This window comes from Oncorhynchus masou, chromosome 27, assembly GCF_036934945.1.
Source record: "Oncorhynchus masou masou isolate Uvic2021 chromosome 27, UVic_Omas_1.1, whole genome shotgun sequence".
In the NCBI taxonomy this organism is placed as follows: domain Eukaryota; kingdom Metazoa; phylum Chordata; class Actinopteri; order Salmoniformes; family Salmonidae; genus Oncorhynchus; species Oncorhynchus masou.
Window position 1 is genome coordinate 39,445,332 of NC_088238.1, and position 23,637 is coordinate 39,468,968.

At 43.1% G+C, this 23,637-nt stretch overlaps 1 protein-coding gene across 2 annotated transcripts in view; it reads right to left on the minus strand.

The window, feature by feature from the left end:
- Positions 1–22,031, minus strand: part of ache (acetylcholinesterase (Yt blood group)) — a 35,225-nt gene extending 13,194 nt beyond the window's left edge. Inside the window, exons 1-2 of one of the 2 annotated variants that reach the window (XM_064940171.1) lie at positions 21,708–22,031; positions 4,192–4,626 (exon numbers count right to left, since the gene is read on the minus strand). In XM_064940171.1, coding sequence (XP_064796243.1) covers positions 4,192–4,529 — 338 coding nt within the window. In that variant the 5' untranslated portion in view covers positions 4,530–4,626; positions 21,708–22,031. The other variant, XM_064940172.1, reaches the window with a different exon arrangement.
- Positions 22,032–23,637: the final 1,606 nt, after the last annotated feature.

Genomic DNA, 23,637 nt, shown 5'->3' on the forward strand with positions numbered 1-23,637 from the left:
ACAATACATTATTTCAATACATTGTAAAAAAAAAATCTGTATTTTTCACACTGTACCCCAGCCAGGTGCAAATTGGGGGAGGGACATAGCAAATAAAAAGCTTTGCATGTGTGGCTCATTACCACAATCAATCAGTATGGCAAAAAGGATCTCGGCTCAACTAGTGTGGAAGGAACATCTTCCACTTTGGAAGATGAAGAATTTTCAGAATATGAGGATCATGTCTCTGCCAATTCGGAGTCTGACAGTGAGTTGGAAGAAGAGGATGAGATTGACCCTCAGCCAGCCCCAGGACCAGCCCGTCAGCAGCCAGCCCTAGGACCAGCCCGTCAGCAACCAGCTCATCAGCAGCCTGCAGGAGGAGATATATGGATGTTAAAAAATTGGGAAATTGAATGGTCTTCTTGCCCAAGGAATGAGCCACCCCACATGGCTGCCAATGTGATAAGGATGCAACCAGGGTTGACGCGGATGGCGGTTACTCATGTGCAGGACATAAAGTCTTCTTTTGGACGGTTCATCTCAGACACCATCCAGAAAATCATTCTGGACTGCACTAATTTGGAGGGAAGGTGTGTGTTTTTGGAGAGAGATGGAAAGAGATGGACCAAAGTCATTTACATGTATAGTTTGGGGTTCTTATCCTTGCTGGTGTTTTCAGATCCAATGGGGAATCCACAGAATCCCTGTGGGATGCAGAAACTGGCAGAGAACCTTTCCTGGCAACAATGTCTCTGGAAAACGTCCAAATTATTTCAGGGATTATCCGCTTCGATAACCGTGACACCAAACCAGCTCGGCGGCAGAGAGACACGCTAGGTGCAATCAAGTCAGTGTGGGACAAGTGGGTCTACTGCCTTCCTGTTTTACAATCCTGGGCCCAACATTTCTGTTGATGAGCAGCTTATGCCATTTTGGTGCCGTTGCCCCTTCAGGCAGTACATACCATCTAAACCCGCAAAATATGGAATCAAGATCTGGGCTGCCTGTGATGCTGCTTCATCATATGCGTGGAACTAGCAAGTGTTTACGGGGAAGCCAGATGGAGGAGCCCCTGAGAAGAACCAAGGGATGCGGGATGTCCTGGACGTGACACAGGACAACATCAAATGCAATAACTTTTTTACTTTGCACAAGCTGGGACAGAAGCTCCTCAAGAGGAAGCTGACGATGGTAGGAACAGTACAAAAAAACAAGCCAGAGCTGCAACCTCAGCTGTTGAATACACTGAACAAGCCTATCAATTCCTCTAAGTTTGTGTTTTGGACCGACACATCCCTAGTGTCCTATGTGCCAAAGAAAGGCAAACATGTGGTACTCATGAGTACGCTGCATAGGGATGGGAGAATCTGTGGCCAGGAACATCAAAAACCAAAAATCATAATGGATTACAATGCCACAAAAGGAAGGGTGGAGAATTATTTTTTTAATGTATTTATTTTTCCCTTTTTCTCCTCAATTGTTAGTGTCTACTGTCTTGTCTCTTTGCTGCAACTCCCTTACGTACTCAGGAGAGGTGAAGGTCGAGAGCCATGCGTCCTCCGAAACACAACCTAGCCGCACTGCTTCTTGACGCAACGCACATCCAACCCGGAAGCTAGCCACATCAATGAGTCGGAGGAAACACCGTACACCTAGCAACCTGGTCAGCGTGCACTGCGCCCGGCCCGCCACAGGAGTCGCTAGTGTGCGATGAGACGAGGATATCCCTGCCGGCCAAACCCTCCCTAACCCGGATGACACTGGGCCAATTGTGCGCCGCCCCATGGGCCTCCCAGTCGCGGCTGGCTGTGGCAGAGCCTGGGCTCAAACCCAGAATCTCTAGCGGCACAGCTAGCACTGCGATGCAGTGCCGTAGACCACTGCCCCACCCGGGAGGCCCTCAGGGGTGGATAATTTAGACAAGCTGGTGACTGGCTTCAGCTGCAAAAGAAGAACCCTACACTGGCCACTTATGATATTATTCAACATGATGTACATCTTGGCGTACAACTCTTTTGTCATCTGGATGGCATTCAACCCAGATTGGAACAGAGGGAAGCTCCAGAGGAGACGGCTCTTTCTCGAGGAAGGAATTGGTAAGACCTCCAATCCAGAGGGGGCAACATATCCCAAGGACCCCAGCTTCTGCAGCCATGCTGGTGCCCCATCCGTTCGACCCACAGTATCAACAACTCCAATACTGGAAGTAAGTGTGAGTGATGTTGTTGCATGTGTGTGTGTCTGACTCTCCTACCTTGGCCTGCTGTAACTATACATGTGAGTGAGTGAGATGTTAGCAAAATTCTTGAACTAAGTGTTTTCATCATTCTAGATTGCAGCCGGTAGCAACAAGAAGAAGCGCTGCGATGTGTGTGGACCCAAGAAGGACAGGAAGACGCAGTACACATGCATCAAGTGCAAGAAATACATTTGCAACACACACACACAGCAAAACTCTGTCCCTCATGTGGTGTGTAGACCGGCCTTAACTTGTTCAATGGGGCTCATTTATCATTTCCATACAATAATGTATGTAAAATGTATCTTTCCAATTTGTTCAGTTCAAAGCAATTAAACATCGATATTGATGAAAATCTTGTTTCGTTTATATTTGTTCAAGATAAACATGATATATTCCGCCCATGTCTTTATTCCGCAAATAGCGTTTTTTATTGATAAATGTGATCTAGCAGAGGTAAATGGCAAATAATAACCATGTATGCTCTCTATATGGCTTGTAATTGATATCAGTCAACATCTCAGTATTTTTACATCGGTCGTTCTGGCTCTATTGTTTTAAAACCCAATAATGTTGTGGGTCCATCAGACCGCAAACATTGGGTGAATAACAACAACATGAACACCACACAAGGGTTGAAGTGCATTTAAAATCGCAAACATACTTTAAAGTAAAATAAGGAAATGAAGTAAAAGCAAACAAGTAGCAATAAAATAGATTAATAACACAAAAGTTAAATAAAATGCATCCCAAATGGCACCCTATTCCCTACATAGTGCATTACTTTCAACCAGAGTTCAACCAGAGTCCAACCAGAGTTCAACCAGAGTCCAACCAGAGTCAACCAGAGTCCAATCTAGCAAGCTAGATCTAGTCAGGTTTTTATGAAGTTAGCCAGCTTCAGTTATTGTCACATTAAAGATCAGGCTATATCCGTACTACGAAGGTGGATATTGATGGCGCAACTCTTACTTGAGCCTGCTCGAGCTAGGTTTGTAACTGTGCGTTCATGTCGCAGTTGGCTAATCGAAAGCTCAACTCTTCAACTGAGACAATGCTGAAACATCAATCCACGGGCCGAGTGAGGGACACATTTTCATTTGTGCCAAAATCAAAATGAAGGAAAAGTTATCTTGCAAATTCTGCAGGCTACGGTGTGAAATAGACTTTTAGAAGTGCTGTCTTTTTGTTATTACCTATTGTTAAGGCCGTATTTGGTGTGCTTATCAATACACAATAATATTTTTTTCCCCACCTATTATACATCTACTGTATTATGTTATGCATGACGTTTCAAATGCATTCTGTCATTACTAAACGTGCAAAAAAATGTTTTAACCTTTATTTAACTTGGCAAGTCAGTTAAGAATGACAGCCTAGGAACAGTGGGTTAACTGCCTGTTCAGGGGCAGAACAACAGATTTGTACCTTGTCAGCTCGGGGATTTGAACTTGCAACCTTTCCTAGTCTAATGCTCTAACCACTAGGCTACCCTGCCACCCCAATGAGATGCATGGCAATTTTTTATACACAAAAAAACATTTGATGAATACAATATTGAATCAGTCATCTTTCTCAAATGAAGGGGATGATGATGCAATCTTTGCGAGAGGGAGGGAACCTGATTTCATTGGTCCTCAATTCGTGGCTCAGTTACTTAATTCGGGATAAATTAAGTTAGCCCTGAGTTAGCCTGTCCCGGAGCAAGGTTATCAGAAGGATTTGTTGCCATTGAGAAATGCCTTGCTAAAAGGTGAGTCACTTTCGTGGTACGGGTTATCCTAAATTAAAGTTACCTTGCTAACTCCTCAAACCTGATTTGTAGTATACTCCTCTGGTCAAAAGTAGTGCACTAAATAGGGAATAGAGCGCAATTTGGAACCCAAACAAAGGATGTCTAAAACCATAGACCTCTTAAGAGTTTCTGATCTTGGAAACCTGGAAAATGTCAACGTAAAAGAAATGTAAACCTGTTGGGGTTCCACATCTCGCTTCCCTGGAACCCGGGGAAAGAGGTGTCAACGAACTGGTAGCAGGCGTTGGGGTAGGAGCTAGCTTCGAACAAGTCCGACCATGGCTTCTTGGGCTCCGCCTTTCGGAAGCGCTTCTTGCCCAGTGGGGGCTCCGCGAATGGGATTCCGAGGAAAGCGGTCACGTGACTCCGGTCCGGCGTCGGTAGGCGGACGCCGCGGACACGTCCTGCCCGCGTGGCGACGACGAGTTCCGGAGAGTCACTCTGGGAAGAAGAAGAGGAGGCGAGGAGAGAGAGGAGAAAGAAGGGGAGGAGGAAGACGATGGAGGTATGCATGGCGCTGTTGCTGTTGTTTGCTGATTGTGGACCTCTTGGTTCTGATGTTAGGTAGTCGGAGGTGTGTGGTCTCTGTTCTGTCTGGAGTCCCTCAAATCTGTAGGAGAGAGGAGCAGAGGGAGGGGGAGAGCGAGAGAGAGAGAGAGGGAACGTGATTAGGAGAAAGAGAGTGACAGAGAACAGATGACACAAAGGAGAGAGGAAGATAGAGAGAGAGAAAAGGGGATATAAATACAAGCAGATATATATGGAGAAAGAAAGGGAGATGCGTGTTGGAAAGAGGGAGAGCTTGAGGAAAAAAACAGTGGGGCTTGATAGTATTTACTAAGCAGATATTTACTAAGCATGTATTTACTAAGCAGGTATTTACCCTAAGAGGTATTTACTAAGCTGGAATTTACCCTAGCAGGTATTTACTAAGCAGGTATTTACCCTAGCAGGTATTTACTAAGCAGGTATTTACCCTAGCAGGTATTTACTAAGCAGGAATTTACCCTAGCAGGTATTTACTAAGCAGGTATTTACCCTAACAGGCATTTACTAAGCAGGAATTTACCCTAGCAGGTATTTACTAAGCAGGTATTTACCCTAGCAGGTATTTACTAAGCTGGAATTTACCCTAGCAGGTATTTACTAAGCAGGTATTTACCCTAGCAGGTATTTACTAAGCAGGAATTTACCCTAGCAGGTATTTACTAAGCTGGAATTTACCCTAGCAGGTATTTACTAAGCAGGTATTTACCCTAGCAGGTATTTACTAAGCAGGAATTTACCCTAGCAGGTATTTACTAAGCAGGTATTTACCCTAGCAGGTATTTACTAAGCAGGTATTTACCCTAGCAGGTATTTACTAAGCAGGTATTTACCCTAGCAGGTATTTACTAAGCAACGGCGTGAGGTCGGGTTTAGAGGACAAGCGGCGAAGGAAAGGAAAGAACTTAAGCAATATTAAATATTGAAGGACACTCTACACCACAAAGCACCCTATAGTCAAAGGAATCTAATTAACCAAACCAACTGTGCTGATATGACTGTAAGGATCTCTGAAAAACACACACACACACAGCCATGCAAGCGCTAACATGCACTCACACACACACAAACCTGTGAGGTTGTAAGTTGTTGTTCTTGTTTTTGCGATGCGTGGTTGCCATAGTGACAGGATTAGTTTGGGAGTCACAGATAGGGGTACATGACTTTCACTGCAGCTGTGTGTGTGTGTGTGTGTGTGTGTGTGTGTGTGTGTGTGTGTGTGTGTGTGTGTGTGTGTGTGTGTGTGTGTGTGTGTGTACTATTTCGGTTCTCTTTCTCTTCGCTGTATGTTGTTCTATTTTTGGAGGTGTCACCTCTCTCCCGATCCTCTCTCACACACACGCACACACGAATGCACGCATGCACACACACACACACACGAATGCACACACACACACACGAATGCACACACACACACACACACACACACACACACACACACACACACACACACACACACACACACACACACACACACACACACACACACACACACACACACACACACACACACACACACACACATCCACACAAACAGTCACAGACACACACACACATCCACACAAACAGTCACAGACACACACAAACAATGCATCCTCTTCTCATGCAGGCCAACTGTACGCTTATATGGCATAATCACATCCAGTCAGGTCCAAAATGATTGGCACCCTTGATAAAGACAAGCAAAAAAAGCCTGCATAAAGTAAATAATACTAATACTGAGCTATATTGTGTGCTCAAAACATTGGGAAATTATATACTTTTTTACAATTAATCAGAGAAATAGATTTTGTTTAACAAAGTAAAAATGATACAGTGCCTTGCGAAAGTATTCGGCCCCCTTGAACTTTGCGACCTTTTGCCACATTTCAGGCTTCAAACATAAAGATATAAAACTGTATTTTTTTGTGAAGAACAACAACAAGTGCGACACAATCATGAAGTGGAACGACATTTATTGGATATTTCAAACTTTTTTAACAAATCAAAAACTGAAAAATTGGGCGTGCAAAATTATTCAGCCCCCTTAAGTTACTACTTTGTTGCGCCACCTTTTGCTGCGATTACAGCTGTAAGTCGCTTGCGGTATGTCTCTATCAGTTTTGCACATCGAGAGACTGAAATTTTTTCCCATTCCTCCTTGCAAAACAGCTCGAGCTCAGTGAGGTTGGATGGAGAGCCTTTGTGAACAGCAGTTTTCAGTTCTTTCCACAGATTCTCGATTGGATTCAGGTCTGGACTTTGACTTGGCCATTCTAACACCTGGATATGTTTATTTTTGAACCATTCCATTGTAGATTTTGCTTTATGTTTTGGATCATTGTCTTGTTGAAAGACAAATCTCCGTCTCAGTCTCAGGTCTTTTGCAGACTCCATCAGGTTTTCTTCCAGAATGGTCCTGTATTTGGCTCCATCCATCTTCCCATCAATTTTAACCATCTTCCCTGTCCCTGCTGAAGAAAAGCAGGCCCAAACCATGATGCTGCCACCACCATGTTTGACAGTGGGTATGGTGTGTTCAGGCTGATGAGCTGTGTTGCTTTTACGCCAAACATAACGTTTTGCATTGTTGCCAAAAAGTTCAATTTTGGTTTCATCTGACCAGAGCACCTTCTTCCACATGTTTGGTGTGTCTCCCAGGTGGCTTGTGGCAAACTTTAAACAACACTTTTTATGGATATCTTTAAGAAATGGCTTTCTTCTTGCCACTCTTCCATAAAGGCCAGATTTGTGCAATATACGACTGATTGTTGTCCTATGGACAGAGTCTCCCACCTCAGCTGTAGATCTCTGCAGTTCATCCAGAGTGATCATGGGCCTCTTGGCTGCATCTCTGATCAGTCTTCTCCTTGTATGAGCTGAAAGTTTAGAGGGACGGCCAGGTCTTGGTAGATTTGCAGTGGTCTGATACTCCTTCCATTTCAATATTATCGCTTGCACAGTGCTCCTTGGGATGTTTAAAGCTTGGGAAATCTTTTGTATCCAAATCCGGCTTTAAACTTCTTCACAACAGTATCTCGGACCTGCCTGGTGTGTTCCTTGTTCTTCATGATGCTCTCTGCGCTTTTAACGGACCTCTGAGACTATCACAGTGCAGGTGCATTTATACGGAGACTTGATTACACACAGGTGGATTGTATTTATCATCATTAGTCATTTAGGTCAACATTGGATCATTCAGAGATCCTCACTGAACTTCTGGAGAGAGTTTGCTGCACTGAAAGTAAAGGGGCTGAATAATTTTGCACGCCCAATTTTTCCGTTTTTGATTTGTTAAAAAAGTTTGAAATATCCAATAAATGTCGTTCCACTTCATGATTGTGTCACACTTGTTTTTGATTCTTCACAAAAAAATACAGTTTTATATCTTTATGTTTGAAGCCTGAAATGTGGCAAAAGGTCGCAAAGTTCAAGGGGGCCGAATACTTTCGCAAGGCACTGTATACACTACCATTCAAATGTTTGGGGTCACTTGTTTTTTGAGAAGACAAGCACATTTTCTGTCCATTAAAATAACATCAAATTGATCAGAAATACAGTGTAGACATTGTTAATGTTGTAAATGACTGTTGTAGCTGGAAATTGCAGATTTTTTATGTAATATCTACATAGGTATCTACATATGCCCATTATCAGCAACAATCACTCCTGTGTTCCAATGGCACGTTGTGTTAGCTAACCCAAGTTAATTATTTTATAAGGCTAATTGATCATTAGAAAACACTTTTGCAATTATGTTAGCACAGCTGAAAACTGTTGTGCTGATTAAAGAAGCAATAAAACTGGCCTTCTTTAGACTAGTTGAGTATCTGGAGCATCAGCATTTGTGGGTTGGATTACAGGCTCAAAATGGCCAGAAACAAATCATTTTCTTCTGAAACTCATCAGTCTATTCTTGTTCTGAGAAATGAAGGCTATTCCATGTGAGAAATTGCCAAGAAACTGAAGATCTCGCACAATGCAGTGTACTACTCCCTTCACAGAACTGCGCAAACTGGCCCTAACCAGAATAGAAAGAGGAGTGGGAGGCTTTTGAACAGCAGTGTATATTTAAAAAAATAGCAGTCAAAATGATTGCAACCCCTGCGTTCAATAATCTTGCACCCTCTCATTGCGAGGATAATGACTTTTTCTAAGACTTTTATGAGGTTGGAGAACACGTTGGGGGGGGGGGGGGGGATCTTAGACCATTCCTCCATACAGAATCTTTCCAAACCACAGGTTTTCAATGGGGTTCAAGTCTGGAGACTGAGATGGCCATTGCAAAGTGTAGAATTTTGTGATCAATTAACCATTTCTTTGTGAATTTTGATTAGTACTTTTTTCTTTCTCTAAAATATCCAGGTACTTTAACAAGGACCCCAGGATCAGTGGAAGCAAATTAGCCCCATAACATCAAAGATCCACCACTGTATTTTACGGTAGGTATGAGGTACTTTTCAACTGATGCTTTTGTTTTCCAACGCCAAACCCACCACTAGTGTGCATGGTCCAATAAGCTCTATTTTCATGTCATATGACCAAATCACTAGTTTACAATCCAAAGGCCAATGCAGTTTATCAAACTACCTGTCTGCAACTGCCTGCCAATGGCAGAGACGAAAAGACAAGAAAGGACCCACTCCCCTTCCCCCACCACATTCAGGAATCTAAAAAACGACACTCCCTATCGCCACTAAACGGTGGGACATTGGAAATAATCCATTTCAAGGGACTCCCGCCAACCTGCAACGAACAGAGCTGGGACGTTGTGACTTACGAGAACACTTTTCGGAAGTATAATCATTACATGAGTATCTAATGTGGAAGGCGAGACCATGTACTGATGCTATGATTATTGCGTGTTGTAGAAAGGTTTAATAAGTGATGTGTGCATCCATTGATCTCAGTGGAGGAAAACTGATATTCCCTTGTGGATTATTGGATATTATTAGTGCACGAAATGACATATTAGGATCTCGACCCGTAGCCACTGCAGAATTTACGTAAGCTGCATTCACTGTTGTCTTTTTCATCCCTAGAATCAATGCTTGGTTCGAGTGTGTAGATCTGTGCGTACTTCAGTAGATAGATATCAGATAGGAAGGAGGAAATGCACATTTTGGGAGGAAGGAGAGATAATTGGGACATAGCCCATGTTCAGTCTTGAAGGAAACTCAACTACCTCAATGTATACAATACAGTATACACAGTACACTGAGTATACCAAACATTTGGAACACCTTCCCTTCCCCTGTTGACCTCAGAACAGCCTCAATTCGTCGGGGCCCATGTTAACTCCAATGCTTCCCACAGATGTGTCAAGTTGTCTGGATGTCCTTTGGTAAGTGGGCCATTCTTGATACATACGGGAAACTGTTGAGCATGAAAACCCAGCACCGTTGGTCCTGGCACCTACTACCATAACCCCGTTCAAAGACACTTAAATATTTTGTCTTGCATGGCACACATGCACAATCCATGTCTCAATTGACTCGGGCTTAAAAATCCTTCCAAACCTGTCTCCTCCCCTTCAACTACACTGTTTGAATTGGATTTAACAAGTGACATCAATAAGGGATTATAGCTTTCACCTGGTCAGTCTGTCATTGAAAGGGCTAGTGTTCTTAATGTTTTGTATACTCAGTGTATAATACTGTACGTATTAGGACATAGGAGAACCACGTTGAGAGAATCCATTGGTATCCACGTAACCATTTCAAGATATTGACATTAGAATGAGACCACACACAGCAAACAATACAGGCCTTATTGACTGTGTGTGTGTGTGCGTGTGTGCGTGTGTGTGTCAGGGATGGGCATTTGACATTAATATTGTGAAAAAAACATGATATCCAGTTAAAATATTAAAGAAATCTTGACTCTTGACCAATCTGTAGTTTTGGCTAAAAGCAACGGTGATATATTTGAAATGTCACGGTATTTTAAATGTCATGGTATTTTAAATGTCATGGAGTATCCTTGTAGGTGACAATGTCACAAGGATCATCTAATTTCATTTATAAACAATGCTTTTTCATTGTCAAAATAGACACTGACTCCAAGTAATCGAATGACAACGTCCGTTCGGATTTTAGATGAACCGTGTCCCTCCCTAGTGTGTGTGTGTGTGTGTGTGTGTGTGTGTGTGTGTGTGTGCGTGAGTGTGGTCACTGGTCAGGCTACAGTACACTCATGATGTCTAGTCAGTAGACTGGACACCCTATACTCTTCTCAAATGGAGGATGAGCTAAGTGAGGACTGACTTAAGGGGGGATGGGGGTGAAGGAGTGAGAGAGTGTGTGAGTGTGTGTGTGTTTGATTTATGTGTGTGTAAGACTGTGTGTGTGTGTGTGTGTGTGTGTGTGTGTGTGTGTGTGTGTGTGTGTGTGTGTGTGTGTGTGTGTGTGTGTGTGTGTGTGTGTGTGTGTGTGTGTGTGTGTGTGTGTGTGTGTGTGTGTGTGTGTGTGTGTGTGTGTGTGTGTGTGTGTGTGTGTGTGTGTGTGTGTGTGTGTGTGTGTGTGTGTGTGTATGTGTGTTTGAGAATGCATCTGTGTCTGGGTAGATACTAGGGAGCGCCAAAGAAAGACTACAGGATACAGGTTGGCTGGTCTGGGGACTGCTTCCCAAATTGCATCCTATTCCTTATTTTTGCGCTAGTTGTACCTGCACCAACATGTTTCCTTCATACAATACATATAGAATCGTGAGACTCGCAATAATTATCGTATCAACAACTAAGTATCATGATAATATCGTATCGTGAGGTCCCTGGCAATTCCCAGCCCTTCTATTTAGTACGCTGTTTCATCAAAACTCAATAGGGCTCTAGTGAAAAGTAGGGGAATAGGGTGCTATTTGGGATACAACCTGGGTGTCTCAATTGAGTTATTAATATCTGAAAGGACAGCTGAGGGGCGGAAGTGGGGGAGGGAGGGGTGAGGAGAAGGAGGACGGGGGGGGGGGGAGTGAAGAGGGAGAGGGGAATGAGAGGGGTGTCCGTTCTAGAATTAGCTCCTGGAATCTGTGTATGAAGTTCACAGGGGGATATGTTTCAGTGTGGGGGTTTACACCGCCGTCATATATACGTTATGCGTACGCGCTCTCCTCTCTCAGGCGTCGATCTATCTCTTTCTCTCCTTTCGTCTCTCCGTCACTCCCTTTCTCTCGCCATCTCTCTCCCTCTCGTTCTCTGCCTGAGCCTTAGTGTGAACTCTGGCTTGGTTGCTGTGGAAACACTGGGCCCACACCACCTACTGCATCCTCTCTGTCCATCTCTTTACCTCCTCCTCTCTCTCTTCCTCCCTTTTTTTCTCGCCCTCCTCTGCCGCGGCCTCTTTCTCTTTTCACTCCACCGTCTCTTCGCCTCCGCCCTCTCTCTCTTTCTCTCTTCCCTCACCATGTCCATCTCTCGCTCTCGCTCTCGTCTCTGATTCTCTCGTCATCTCCCACTAGCACTCTCTCTTCCTTACTCTCTTCTCATTTTTCTCGTCATCCATCGCTCTTTCTGCTAATGCAAACTCCCTGTTCGACCTATTAATCCTCTCTCCATTCTCTACCCACACTTCTGTCTCTCCATCTTTCTCTTTCCTTCCCCTGTCTCATCCTTTATCTCGATCCATCTCTTTCTGCTCCATTATGTGTTCTTAGAGCTTTTCCTGTATGTCTTCCTTCATGCGATCTTAATTCTCCCCCCCCCCACACACACACACACACACACTGCACGAGAGATCAAGTGCCACTAGCAGCAATGGCACTGGTGACATCACTGTACAGTCATCGGTCTAGTAGTTCCACTGTCTTGCTTTTGAGAGACTGTGGATGGGTTCATATTTGCCTACTAGTATACTATACTGTAAAGTACAAGTTAGGCAATAGAGCTACTGTATAAGCCTTATAGCGAGAGACAGTGGCCTAGTACTTCTGTACAGTAATGTAGATCTAGGATCATTTCAGCTTTGTTCATTTGTAATGAATGGCCATGCTGATGCTGATCTATATCAGGGATGGGGAACTTTGACGGGGGCCATAAAAATATAAACTCCACATGATGGGCCGCAATTGCTCGTGTGTCTGCACACTCACACACGCACACACACACACACACACACACACACACACACACACACACACACACACACACACACACACACACACACACACACACACACACACACACACACACAAACACACAAAACGCACGCACACACTCGCTCACGCACACACAAACACGCGCAGTCATCTTTGCCTTTAGTGAGGAACACGCCCCAATCTGTCACTCTGGGTGACATGGAAGATGAGCGGCACAGGAATCGCTGGAATTTTCCATTTCGTGATTGACACGGCTAATGTTTCACCCACCAGACTCTTTACACACGCACAAACACACGCCGGTATTGGAGGTAGGCAACCATGCATTATACTGTACAAATAGTCTATTGGCTATCCAATATAGGCCTATTTCGTTGAAGATAAAACTGGTTACGGGATCAGATGGATCAGAGTAGAGAGAGTAGAGTAGATTAGAATAAAATAGAATCTGAATATGAGCTTGCCTACTCATCACAACAAATACTAGACTACTAGACATGGGCAGGCAGGGTCCTGGGCGGCGCCCAATCAGGAAAATACCATTAGGCCAAACCAGTACAGCGGTTGCTGCAGCAAATGACAGAGTGGGCTTATCTAGATCGTATCAACATGTAGTAGAATGATTGAAGATATATTTGGGTCTGTGGGGGCCTGGGGAACAGAACCAGCGTGATGTTCTACAAATAAGCATGCTTCCCAAAACCAATTAACAACAACTGTTGACCCTGGGGGCTATAAAATAGTTCTGTTTTAGCCCAATGGATGATGTCATCTTTTGATGACATAATTTCCAATATGAAACTGGCGGCCAATAAGCGATTGAACAATGTAAAGATTATTCAAGTTTAGTTCAAATTTTACGGCCAGTAAAGTTGAATGGTCTATACCACAGCCAACCGCGCCAACTAACATTGTGATATTTTAAGTGTTCACGTGAGTCTGTGATGTTTTCTGGGGCGCGTCTTTTAGCGATTCTAGGGGCAATAAAAGTTGTTGCGCGCGGCCCCCTCACGCTTTTAATCAAAAGTATAGATACAGTGGGGCAAAAAAGTATTTAGTCAGCCACCAATTGTGCAAGTTCTCCCACTTAAAAAGATGAGAGAGGCCTGTAATTTTCATCATAGATACACTTCAACTATGACAAACAAAATGAGAAAAAAAAATCCAGAAGATCACATGGTAGGATTTTTTATTAATTAATTTGCAAATTATGGTGGAAAATAAGTATTTGGTCACCTACAAACAAGCAGGATTTCTGGCTCTCACAGACCTGTAACGTCTTCTTTAAGAGGCTCCTCTGTCCTCCACTTGTTACCTGTATTAATGGCACCTGTTTGAACTTGTTATCAGTATAAAAGACACCTGTCCACAACCTCAAACAGTCACACTCCAAACTCCACTATGGTCAAGACCAAAGAGTTGTCAAAGGACACCAGAAACAAAATTGTAGACCTGCACCAGGCTGGGAAGATTGAATCTGCAATAGGTAAGCAGCTTGGTTTGAAGAAATCAACTGTGGGAGCAATTATTAGGAAATGGAAGACATACAAGACCACTGATAATCTCCCTCGATCTGGGGCTCCACGCAAGATCTCACCCCGTGGGGTCAAAATGATCACAAGAACGGTGAGCAAAAATCCCAGAACCACACGGGAGGACCTAGTGAATGGCATGCTGAGAGCTGGGACAAAGCCTACCATCAGTAACACACTACGCCGCCAGGGACTCAAATCCTGCAGTGCCAGGCGTGTCCCCCTGCTTAAGCCAGTACATTTCCAGGCCCGTCTGAAGTTTGCTAGAGAGCAGTTGGATGATCCAGAAGAAGATTGGGAGAATGTCATATGGTCAGATGAAACAAAAATAGAACTCATCGTCATGTTTGGAGGACAAAGAATGCTGAGTTGCATCCAAAGAACACCATACCTGCTGTGAAGCATGGGGGTGGAAACATCATGCTTTGGGGCTGTTTTTCTGCAAAGGGACCAGGACAACTGATCCGTGTAAAGGAAAGAATGAATGGGGCCATGTATCATGAGATTTTGAGTGAAAACCTCCTTCCATCAGCAAGGGCATTGAAGATGAAACATGGCTGGGTCTTTCAGCATGACAATGATCCCAAACACACCGCCCGGGCAAGGAAGGAGTGGCTTCGTAAGAAACATTTCAAGGTCCTGGAGTGGCCTAGCCAGTCTCCAGATCTCAACCCCATAGAAAATCTTTGGAGGGAGTTGAAAGTCCGTGTTGCCCAGCAACAGCCCCAAAATATCACTGCTCTAGAGGAGATCTGCATGGAGGAATGGGCCAAAATACCAGCAACATTGTGTGGAAGCCTTGTGAAGACTTACAGAAAACGTTTGACCTCTGTCATTGCCAAGAAAGGGTATATAACAAAGTATTGAGATAAACTTTTGTTATTGACCAAATAATTTATTTTCCACCATAATTTGCAAATAAATTCATTAAAAATTCTACAATGTGATTTTCTGTATTTCTTTTTCTCATTTTGTCTGTCATAGTTGAAGTGTACCTTTTATGAAAATTACAGGCCTCTCTCATCTTTTTAAGTGGGAGAACTTGCACAATTGGTGGCTGACTAAATACTTTTTTGCGCCACTGTATATCTATCAATCAATCTAGGCCTATATATCAATCTGTCTGTCTTTCTCTATGGAGTAGCCTATGGGCATTTCCATCTAAAAGGACTTAGGAAACATCTACTAGAAAAAGTCTTCAAATGTATCAGAAATACATCAAAACAATCATGTTCAATGTAAAGACCCCTGCCAACTAATATCAACACACATTTCGTTTTGGAGAAATTGTTTACCTTCTGCAAGTCTAAGAAATATTGGCTTGTAATTCTGTTACCTAAAACCCACGTATCTTTATGTGGAGGGAGGATAATGAAAGTTTAAACACGTAATGGTACACCTAACAATTAATTATAATGATTTTACTTATATACATTTTGTTCATAAATTATTAAGTGATTGAAACTTGTAATTATGTTACAAAAATGGTAACGGATTTACGTAAAAATCAGTAACGGAATTACTGCAGCTGAATTTGGCTACAATGGGAAATCTTAATAGTCACAAACCCCAGTTGGGTCACCTGCTACTGTCCTCCGTCCCACTTGCATACTGTTATGTTCAGCACATAACTGTTTTCTTTCTGTTTCTGTCATCTGCTAGTTAAACCAAGAGTGTTAAAAAAGTCTGAGTCTGGACAACCCCTCCCTCTCTCTCTCTCTCTCTCTCTCTCTCTGCCTTTCTCTCTCATTCTCCAGTGAAGGTCACCTCTCCCAGCCCTTACTGCCACCTACCCATTTGCTCCCTCTCTTTCCATTTACTGTAACCAGCCCCCTCACCCACTGAGTACCGACCGACACCGGACGTTCATGGACGTTGAAAAGTAGTTGAAATTCGGTCAGTTCACCCTGGCCTTGATGTTAACGTCCACAGACTGGACCAAATCTGAATCTATCATAGACGTACAGAACCGGTCAAAAGTTTGGACACGCATACAGTGCTTTGAAAAAGTATTCATCTCCCTTGGTGTTTTTCCTATTTTGTTGCATTACAACCTGTAATTTAAATGGATTTTTATTTGGATTTCATGTAACGGACATACACAACATAGTCCAAATTGGTGAAGTGAAAAAAAAAAATTCCGTTTAAAAAAATTAGAAACATTTTTAAATGGAAAAGTGGTGCGTGCATATGTATTCAACACCTTTGCTATGAAGCCCCTAAATAAGATCTGGTGCATCCAATTACCTTCTGAAGACACATAATTAATTAAATTAAGACCACCTGCGTGCAATCTAAGTGTAACATGATCTCAATATATATACACCTGTTCTGAAAGGCAAAAGAGTCTGCAACACCACCAAGCAAGCGGCACTATGAAGACCAAGGAGCTCTCCAAACAGGTCAGGGACAAAGTTGTTGTTGAGAAGTACAGATCAGGGTTGGGTTACAGAAACTTTGAACATCCCACGGAGCACCATTAAATCCATTATTAAAAAATGTAAAGAATATTACACCACAACAAACCTGCCAAGAGAGGGCCACACACCAAAACACACAGACCAGGCAAGGAGGGCATTAATCAGAGAGGCAACAAAGAGGCTGCAAAACTCCACAGTGGAGATTGGAGTATCTGACCATTGGACCACTTTAAGCCGTCCACTCCACAGAACTGGGCTTTACGGAAGAGTGGCCAGAAAAAGCCATTGCTTAAAGAAAATAATAAGCAAACACATTTGGTGTTTTCTGAAAGGCCTGTGGGAGACTCCCCAAACATATGGAAGAAGGTACTCTGGTCAGATGAGACTAAAATTGAGCTTTTTGGCCATCAAGGAAAACGCTATGTCTGGCGCAAACACAACACCTCTCATCACCCTGAGAACACCATCCCCACAGTGAAGCATGGTGGTGGCAGGGATGTTTTTCATCGGCAGGGACTGGGAAACTGGGCAGAATTGAAGGGATGATGGATGGCGCTAAATACAGGGAAATTCTTGAGGGAAACTTGTTTCAGTCTTCCATAGATTTGAGACTGGGCCGGAGGTACACTTTTCAGCAGGACAATGTCCCTAAGTATACTGCTAAAGCAACTCTCGAGTGGTTTAAGGGGAAACATTTAAATGTCTTGGAATGGCCTAGTCAAAGCTCAGACCTCAATCCAATTAAGAATCTGTGGTATGACTTAAAGATTGCTGTACACCAAATCAAATCAAATTTTATTGGTCACATACACATGGTTAGCAGATGTTAATGCGAGTGTAGTGAAATGCTTGTGCTTCTAGTTCCGACTGTGCAGTAATATCTAACAAGTAATCTAACATTTTCACAATAGCTACCTTATACACACAAGTGTAAAGGAATGAATAAGAATATGTACATGTAAATATATGGATGAGCGATGGCCGTGCGGCATAGGCAAGATTCAGTAGATGGTATAGAGTACAGTATATACATATGAGAAGTCATTTAGGGTATGTAAACATTATATAAAGTGGCATTGTTTAAAGTGACTAGTGATACATTTATTGCATCCAATTTTTTATTATTAAAGTGGCTAGAGATTTGAGTCAGTATGTTGGTAGCAGCCACTCAATGTTAGTGATGGCTGTTTAACAATCTGATGGCCTTGAGATAGAAGCTGTTTTTCAGTCTCTCGGTCCCAGCTTTGATGCACCTGTACTGACCTCGCCTTCTGGATGAGAACGGGTTGAACAGGCAGTGGCTGTTAGATGTGCCAAGCTGTTAGATGTGCCAAGCTTGTAGAGACATACCCCAAGATACTTGCAGCTGTAATTGCTTCAAAAATAAAGCTCTACAAAGTATTAACTTTGGGGGGTGAATAGTTATGCATGCTCAAGTTTTAATTTTTTTTGTCTTACTTCTTGTTTGTTTCACAATAAAAAAATATTTTGCATCCTCAAAGTGGTAGGCATGTTGTGTAAATCAAATGATACAAACTCCAAAAAAAAGGTTGTAAGGCAACAAAATAGGAAAATGCCAAGGGGGGTGAATACTTTTGCAAGCCACTATACTAATTAATGGGTTTTTCTTTACTATTTTCTACATTGTAGAAAGGCATCAAAACTATGGAATAACACATATGGAATCATGTAGTAACCAGAAAGGTGTTAAGCAAATCAAAATATATTTTAGATTTTATATTCTTCAAAGTAGCCTTGATGACAGCTTTGCACACTCTTGGCATTCTCTCAACCAGCTTCATGAGGCATTTTCTCAACCAATTTCATGAGGTAGTCACTTGGAATGCATTTTAATTAACAGGTGTGCCTTGTTAAAAATTAATATGTGGAATTCCTTTCCGTCTTAATGCGTATGAGCCAATCAGTTGTGTTGTGACAAGGTAGGGGTGGTATACAGAAGATATCCCTATTTGGTAAAAGACCAAATCCATATTATGGCATCTCAAATAAGCAAAGAGAAACAACAGTCCATCATTACTTAAGACATGACGGTCAGTCAATCCGAAAAACTTGAAAGTTTCTTCAAGTGCAGTCACAAAAACCATCAAGCGCTGATGAAACTGGCTCTCATCAGGACCGCCACAGGAAAAGAAGACCCAGAGTTGCCTCTGCTGCAGAGGACAAGTTCATTAGAGTTAACTGCACCTCAGACGGCAGCCCAAATAAATGCTTCACAGAGTTCAAGTTACAGACACATCTCAACATCAACTGTTCAGAGGAGACTGCGTGAATCAGGCCTTCATGGTTGAATTTCTGCAAAGAAACCACTTCTAAAGGACACCAATAAGATGAAGAGACTTGCTTGGGCCAAGAAACACGAGCAATGGACATTAGACCTGTGGAAATCTGTCCTTTGGATGACCTCTGCATGTGTAGTTCCCACCGTGAAGCATGGAGGAGGAGGTGTGATGGTGCTTTGCTGGTCATACTGTCAGTGATTTATTTAGAATTCAAGGCACACTTAACCAGCATGGCTACCACAGCATTCTGCAGCGATACGCCAACCCATCTGGTTTGTGCTTAGTGGGACTATCATTTGTTCTTCAACAGGAGAATGACCCATAATACACCTCCAGGTTGTGTAAGGGCTATTTGACCAAGAAGGAGAGTGATGGTGCTGCATCAGATGACCTGACCTTCACAATCACCCGACCTCAACTCGATTGAGATCGTTTGGGTTGAGTTGGACCGCAGAGTGAAGGAAAAGCAGCCAACAAGTACTTAGCATATGTGCGAACTCCTTCAAGACGGTTGGAAAAGCTGGTTGAGAGAATGCCAAGAGTGTGCAAAGCTGTCATCAAGGCAAAGGGTGGCTACTTTGAATCTCAAATATAAAATAGATTTTGATTTGTTAAACACTTTTTTGGGTTACAACATTATTCCATGTGTTATTTCATTGTTTTGATGTCTTAACTATTATTATACAACGTAGAAAATATTAAAAAGAAAGAAAAGTCCTTGAATGAGTAGGTGTGTCCAAACTTTTGACTGGTACTGTATGTTTCACAAGTTTGGGCAGCACAGTACAGTACAGTGAGTAGAGCTCAGTCAAGAACAGTACAAGACAATACAGTGGTACAGTACAGTACAATAAAGTAGAGTAAAGAAAATGTGGCATAGTACAGTAGAGTACAGTATATTGTATTGTACTCTACTATACTGCTATCCTCTACTATACTCTACTCTTCTACTGCACTGTACTGAACTCTACCCTACCCTACTCTGCTGTGCTGTATTGTACTGCACTGCATTGTATTGCACCATGTCCAAACTTGTGAAACATGATTATGCATTACTGTATAGTACAGATCCGGGACCCATGATGTAATCCATTTCCATAATTCTGTCACCAGGTGTAAAGCCACTTCACTTACTGTAGTTCAGTAACCAAATTAGATTTTTTCAAACTCAAGGTGCCATGTCATAGCTGACACCCCATTCTTTCGGCAGACATCTTTGAATTGGGGCGGCAGGTAGCGTAGTGGTTAGAGCATTGGGCCAGTAACCGGAAGGTTGCTAGATCAAATCCCTGACCTGACAAGGTAACAATCTGTCAATCTGAACAAGGCAGTTGACCCACTGTTCCTAGACTATCATTCTATTTAAGAATTTGTTCCTAACTGACTTGCCTAGTTAAATAAAATAATAATAAAAAACATCTTTGAATCTTAATTCGGAGCAGATTTTTAACAAAGTTTTTGGAAAATGTAGTCGCATAGAATCCTGAGGGAGATTTTACCGTAATTCCGTTACCAAAGTTTGCACAGTTCTTCCACTAAATTTGTTTGTGCAAATGTTTCAGTGGAAATGTTTCAAAGTAGTACTGGTGCATAGAGTTGTATGGTTTGTTCTAATTTGAAATCATTGGTTTTTGTTTGGCATACATTTTAAAGTGAAAAATCTGAGTCAAAGCCTAATTCCATTATTGTGGAATTGCCCTATACATTATCTAGTAATAAGGCTACATGATTCCCGGCACATAGGTAGACTAGATGTATAGTCTAGTCTGAAGATGATATGGCATTATGGCAGTAAACCATGCCATCTTATTTTGACAGCAGTGCCACAGACAGTCGTTATGCAACATCAAGGAGAGAGCATCTCTCTCTCTCTCTCGCTCGCTCGCACACACGCACGCACGCGCGCGCGCACACACACACACACACGATGGCTCTGGTAACGGTTATCAAGCTATAACCCAAACAGCCAGCTGAAGTAAACAGACCTCAGACATTTGTGACATGGCCAGTTCAGGAAATCTCTCTCTCGCTATCTGTGTGTGTTGATCTGTCCAACATGGCACAGGATCACAGCAATCAGGATACTAGGTCTAGGCTATGAAATTGGCTGCCATAGTCGTGTAATAATGCAAGTGCAATAATAATAATAATAATAATAACAATAATAATACATTATTATTAACATTAATAATAGACCTATAATAAACACTGATTAGGCCTACAAATGCCATGTCTCTCAACAAACTGGTTTCATCCGATTTGCAACAATTTTATTTGGACCATAATAATAACGCTAGCTCATAATTTGTTGCGTTTCCAATGCAGCGTCTGTGTTCGTGTAAACACCACGTCGTCCACTGTACTGTCTATGAAATCTATTAAAAACACGATATACGAGACATCGGCTACCTTCTGCGGTCCCCAACCAAACAGATGTGCGCGAGGCGAGGAACACCAACAAACACACATGCGTCTCGCTCAGTGGTCTCGCCATGGAAGGCGCGTCACACACGCAACAGCATCAGCACAGTAGTCTGTACCCCACCACCACCACCACAGATATACGCACCGTCAACCACTATACCTCACCATGTCCAATTGCATGGTCATGATGCCTGGGTGAATTGAATTCATATCCCGATTCGAATGTTCCAAGTCCATTCCACTCACTGACGGGACTGACAGAGGCACGGGACTAGATCGAGACATTTCGAGCTAAATTTCTATAAAAGGACAGACACAGCAGTCTGCTGATGCACGCAAGGACGGAGCTCGAGAGGAGCGGAGCGCGTGGCTGGGTTCATGCTGTGCGTTTACCCTTACCCAGCTAGTTAGTGGTGGGTCCTGCAGTGGTCAAAACCAAATCAACCCTGCTTCAGCTGCTGCTTCGCTGAATCCCCCGGAAGGCAACGTTCCCTCCTCGCCCTGTCACCGTCTTTAGAGGACGTTAAACCCCGAGTCACCGGCACCGTTCATGGGGTGAGGAGGGTTTCTAGTTGGGGAGCGAAGACGCGCGGTTTAAATTACGGTCTTCGCTGCCTCGATGTCAGACACAGATGTCTTCTGTTTATTGTGCCCCTCTCTCTCGGTATTGAGTGGAGGTGGTGTCAGAGCCGTACTATGCTGTTATGACGACAGGGGGAGACTGCCACTGATAAAGCTCTTCCACGAATGGGGGAAAAAAGGAAAAGGGGTAGGCTACTCAAAGAAACTCTCGCGAGAAGAAACGCAGCTATCCCATACGCATCTATTCTTCATGGATCAACAAGGGTTCGCTTGCCAATACACTTGCCAGTACACTGACCACACTAGGTATGTAGGCTGATATGATGTTCTTATATTTGTGTTTCTCTTTCAAAGTCGAATTGCTTTATTGACATGACACACTATAAGTAATAACAAGACGGCAGTAGGCCTGATAACTGACGATGACGAAACAGCCTATAGGGAGGAGGTCAGAGACGACAACCTCTCCCTCAATGTCAGCAAGACAGAGAAGCTGATCATGGACTACAGGAAACGGAGGGCTTGAGCACGCCCCGATACACAACAGGGCTGTAGTGGAGCGGGTCGAGACCTTCAAAGTTCCTCGGTGTCCACTTCACTAAGGATCTATCATGGTCAACACACACCAACACAGTCGTGAAGAGGGCACAAGAACGCCTCTACCCCCTCAGAAGGCTGAAAAGATTTGGCATGTGCCCTCAGATGCTCAACAAGTTCTACAGCGGCACCATTGTGCGCATCTTGACTGGCTGCATCACCGCTTGGCGTGGCAACTGCTTGGCATCCGACCGGAAAGCCCTACAGAGGATAGTGCGTACAGCCCAGTACATCACTGGGGCCGAGCTGCTTGCCATTCAGGACCTCTACACCAGGCGGTGTCAGAGGAATGCAGGCGGTACCTTTGCACCAAGGCAGGCGGTACCTTTGCACCAACTTTGGAAACAACAGGGCCCTGAACAGCTTCTACCACCAAGCCATAAGACTGCTAAATAGTTAGCAAAATAACTACCTAGACGATCTGCATTGACCCTTTTTGCACTGTTCTGACTTCATCACAAACGCTGCTGCTACTGTTTATGATCTGTTACTTTATTCCTAGTTATATGTACATAGCTACCTCAATTACTATCGCACCCCTGCACATCAACTTGGTACTGGTACCGTTACACATTGTGTATTTAGTATTACGTGTTTTACTTTTCTATTATTTCTCTATTTTCTTTCTCTCAGTATTGTTGGGAAGGGCCCGAGTCAGCGTTTCACTGTTAGTCTACACCTGTTGTTTACGAAGCATGTGACGAATAAAATCAGATTTGATTGAAATGTTGTCAAAGTATCAATGGTGCTGTAGGCCTACAACTGCATCGAGTCATACTGTACAGCACCAGTCAAAAGTTTGGACACACCTACTCATTCAAGGGTTTTTCTTTATTTGGACTGTTTTCTACAATGTAGAATAGTATTGAAGACATCCAAACAATATGGAATCATGTAGTAACCCAAAAAAAAGTGTTAAACAAATCAAAGTGACAAGGAGTGGTGTGATGCTGATTTCGTGTGTGTCAACAGCGCAAAAGGAGAAAGCTCTTTGGCTCGACAAGATTTCGACATGTGAGGTGGGAAGCTATGACTTTCAGAGTAGGGCACCGGTTAAAGGTGGCAATCTCTGGTGTCTCGTTGGACATAAAGACTGTGTGGGTTTAGGGAGAACATTCCAGGAGTGGTAGACGCACGTCGATTGAATCGT